We start from the raw sequence: 3,484 nt of genomic DNA on the forward strand, positions 1-3,484 counted from the left end.
TGTCTGTCTGTCAGTTTGTCTGTCTATTTATGAGTCTGTCTGTCAGTCTGTCTGTCTATCCGTCTGTCAGTCTGTCTGTAACTCAAATTATTTTAAGTTTTATAAACATACAAGTGCATGCAAACCGCATTCCCGGTTTGTCACGTGACACATTTCACACACTAAAGCCTGGTTCACAACATTGACGCCGACGTCGACGTCGACAATAGAAATGAATCCTATTCCAGCGTCGACGTCGGCGTCAACATCAAAGGATGCCGCCGACGTCGAGGCGGTTTCTTTGAAGTTTGACGCTCAACTCAGCGTCGGCGTCATATTGTGAACCAGGCTTAAGTCGCGTGACCAAAGTTCCCTGATGTGACTACCGCGCACTGCGCACTCAGTCCCCACCACACCTCGTGCTCGTCCAACGCATCAGCGCAAAATGTCGGGAATCGAAGACGTCGAGACTCTCCAAACCCAACCCGAACCCACACCGAAAATCCACCCAGAAAGCGAAGAGCCACCAGAATCCTCTACCTCACCAACCTTCAGCAAATCCGACGAATCAGCCGACGACTTAATAGAGCAAGATCTCTACCGCGGAGCTGAGGATATGGTTAGTCGCGCTGTCGCTGACGCTCCGCGTGAGTCGAAGGAGAGAAGTTCGGAGGGAGGAGAAGGAGGAGAGCGAGGTGAGTGAGACACGTGCCGGGTGTGCAGGTGCTGAGATGGCGTGCTGGTGTGTTGTGAGAGATCGACCGTGCGGCGTGCAGTCGCGAGCGAACGGACGCACCGACCTCCCGACACAGCAGTGATTGTAAATACCGGCGTGTGACGTCATTATCACGTCATATTGAACTGTTAATTATGAATTACTGACATATGACGTCATATTGAACTGTTAATTATAAATTACTGACATATGACGTCATATTGAACTGTTAATTATAAATTACTGACATATGACGTCATATTGAACTGTTAACTAGTGTGATTTAGGCTCGTCGTCATGCTGTGGTTTTTCAAGATTTTTTACATTCCTCAATCATCAATTTCTAGGAAGTTTGGGAATATGGCATTACTGATTAATTAAATAATATTTATTTAATTATTTTATGAAGATATCACTACACATCTATTCTTGTTGTAGTGTAGAGACTAAGGCTGTGGCTGTGTCTCCACTTGTTGCTCTTTAAACATGTTTAACGTTAAACACGTTTGGACTCTAAACATGTTTAGTAGACAGCGTCTCCACTTGTCCATTTATTCCGGGCTATTAAAAGAATTATCTGGGACTTTGTTGTATCGCGCGAATTCGTTTCTTGTGCACCAGACAGTCGGAGATCGTCTTCTGGTCGTCTGAAAAACCATCAGAGACACATGTCTCTGTCTTCGTCGAAATCGCTCTTTCCTGACACTCTGCACAGTCTACGCCACAGTCTACATTGCCTAGTTCTGTCTTCTTCCAATAGTCTCCGAAGAAAGAAAGAAAAGCGCGAAAGAACTAACATCCATCATTGTGGAATGCGTGTTTCTATCATGTGACCGTTAAACCTAAATCGCTTTCGTTAAACTACCTCTGAATCATGTTTAGCAAATGCTGTTTAGGTTTACAGTTAAACAGGTTTAACGCTAGTGGAGACGCTTAAACATGTTTAGACTTAAAGGAGCACTTCACTGGTCTGCACAACTCTGACTCTGCCCTCGGCTGCTAATTGTTTCTGGTCACACATCAAGTTGGGAAGTTTGGCGCTATCTCAGAGCAAAGTTGATAGCTGAGCATTCTAATAAGGCCAAAAACAAAAACGTACGTGGCTGTTTTTCAAATAACGTCCACTAAGTGCGAGTTTCATTTTACCACTTCACATATACTTTGATATTTGCGTAGACGGAAGTAAAGCGTGCCTTCGCATCACTAACTCACCTTCAATCGACGGCGAAAAGCACATATACGGCGATGGTTCGGCTGTAGAATGAAGGCACTTTGTGTCACGTGATTATGTGCGGTGTCCCATGTTTCCGTGTGTTTTCGCATCACGCAAGCCCTTTTGTACTGTAGTATGGCGTCCATTGGTAGAAAGAAACACGGAGGAAAGTGCAAAAGATCGAGCGATTGCAAGTCGCTCAAGACGATCATGTGGAGTCTACAACGTACGAACAACTAAGTCGCTTATGAACTGTAACTTGTTCTCTTTCACTGCTAGAGTCGCCTGAAGCGTCTAGACCCATCTCTTGTGTGCTCTCGTAGTTGGCCTCGGAAAGCAAGACCAAAACAATGTGCTGTGCAACACAGCAAGCGTTCGGTCTACAGCCCAAAGCCTTAACGTACATTAATTAACATTTACTGCGCGTGCGTCAATGGGTGAAGTGCTCCTTTAAACAGGTTGTAAACATGTTCAAGCCCTAGTGGAGACATGCCCTAAGTGCTACTAAAGCTAAGTTTACAATATGAAGCTGATGATGCTTGCGAAAACACTCACGCAAAGACACCGAGTAGGTGTCAAAATGCTGATGCTGACGCTGTACCATTTACAATATCATTTGATGAGCGTCAGCGGCGAGCCACTACACGCATGCTCATCATAATCGTATACAAAAGTCTGTGATTTGGTTTTCATTCCTAAGTTTCTTCCTCACTAAATTGTCGCGGAGACACTTCCACATTATTTGGCAACCTGCTGCTGGGAGCCTGGTTTTTCAATACGTTTTTCCAAGCGTTTTTCTTGCGCCTCTGATCTCTAAGCTACGGTGACTTGACCTGCCGCAAGCAGCCGTACCTACACGTATACACTCTTGGTAGGCTTCTCTTCCATAGTTTGCTTCCGGTTATTTCAGTCCCGGATGTGATCTCTGATTTGTCGACAAAAAGCACATGCTTCCTGTAGACGCTAGCGCACTTCCGGTTTGGACGCTAGAGTTGAACTTGAATCGACTCTAGCATCGGCGATGCTCCTGACGCGACGTGCAAGTGTTTACAATATGACGCCTGCCTGAGCATCGTCACTAACGTCCTCATCAGCGTCCTTGCTAGCATCGTGAGCGTCGCCAGCGTCATATTGTAAACCTAGCTTTAGTCTTGAAAGACATGATATATATATATATATATATATATATATATACACATATATTATATTATAGGTCCTATATATATATATATATATATATATATATAACAGATAACACAGATAACACATCCGCCCTAAGGATGGAAGCACAAAGAGTCTAAGTCGCAATATCGCAATAATTACTGTCTATTCCCCGTAAGTGTGAACTCGGAAGTGAGTAATGAAGTAGAGGTCACACTAGGTGTGCTCATTACAGCACTAAGAGCTGCTCCAGCTGGACCATGTTACACCAATTATCTTAAATGGTTCGTATTGCTGATCCTTGGTCTTACAAGATAATTGGATAATAACCATTGCTCCATCCGTTTGTCTTTGATATGCAAAAGTAATATCCTTCCATTTGATTTGTTGGAAGGGCTTAGATAATTTGATACAGA

At 44.0% G+C, this 3,484-nt stretch overlaps 1 protein-coding gene across 1 annotated transcript in view; it reads left to right on the top strand.

The window, feature by feature from the left end:
* The first annotated feature begins 363 nt into the window (after positions 1-363).
* LOC134179765 (reticulon-1-A-like) overlaps positions 364-3,484 on the top strand; it is a 5,253-nt gene continuing 2,132 nt past the window's right edge. The window contains exon 1 of the mRNA XM_062646722.1: positions 364-674. Within this exon, the coding sequence (XP_062502706.1) occupies positions 425-674 (250 nt within the window). The 5' untranslated portion in view covers positions 364-424. The remainder of the gene's footprint in view (positions 675-3,484) is intronic.

Source organism: Corticium candelabrum, chromosome 5 (genome assembly GCF_963422355.1).
Source record: "Corticium candelabrum chromosome 5, ooCorCand1.1, whole genome shotgun sequence".
NCBI classification, from domain to species: domain Eukaryota; kingdom Metazoa; phylum Porifera; class Homoscleromorpha; order Homosclerophorida; family Plakinidae; genus Corticium; species Corticium candelabrum.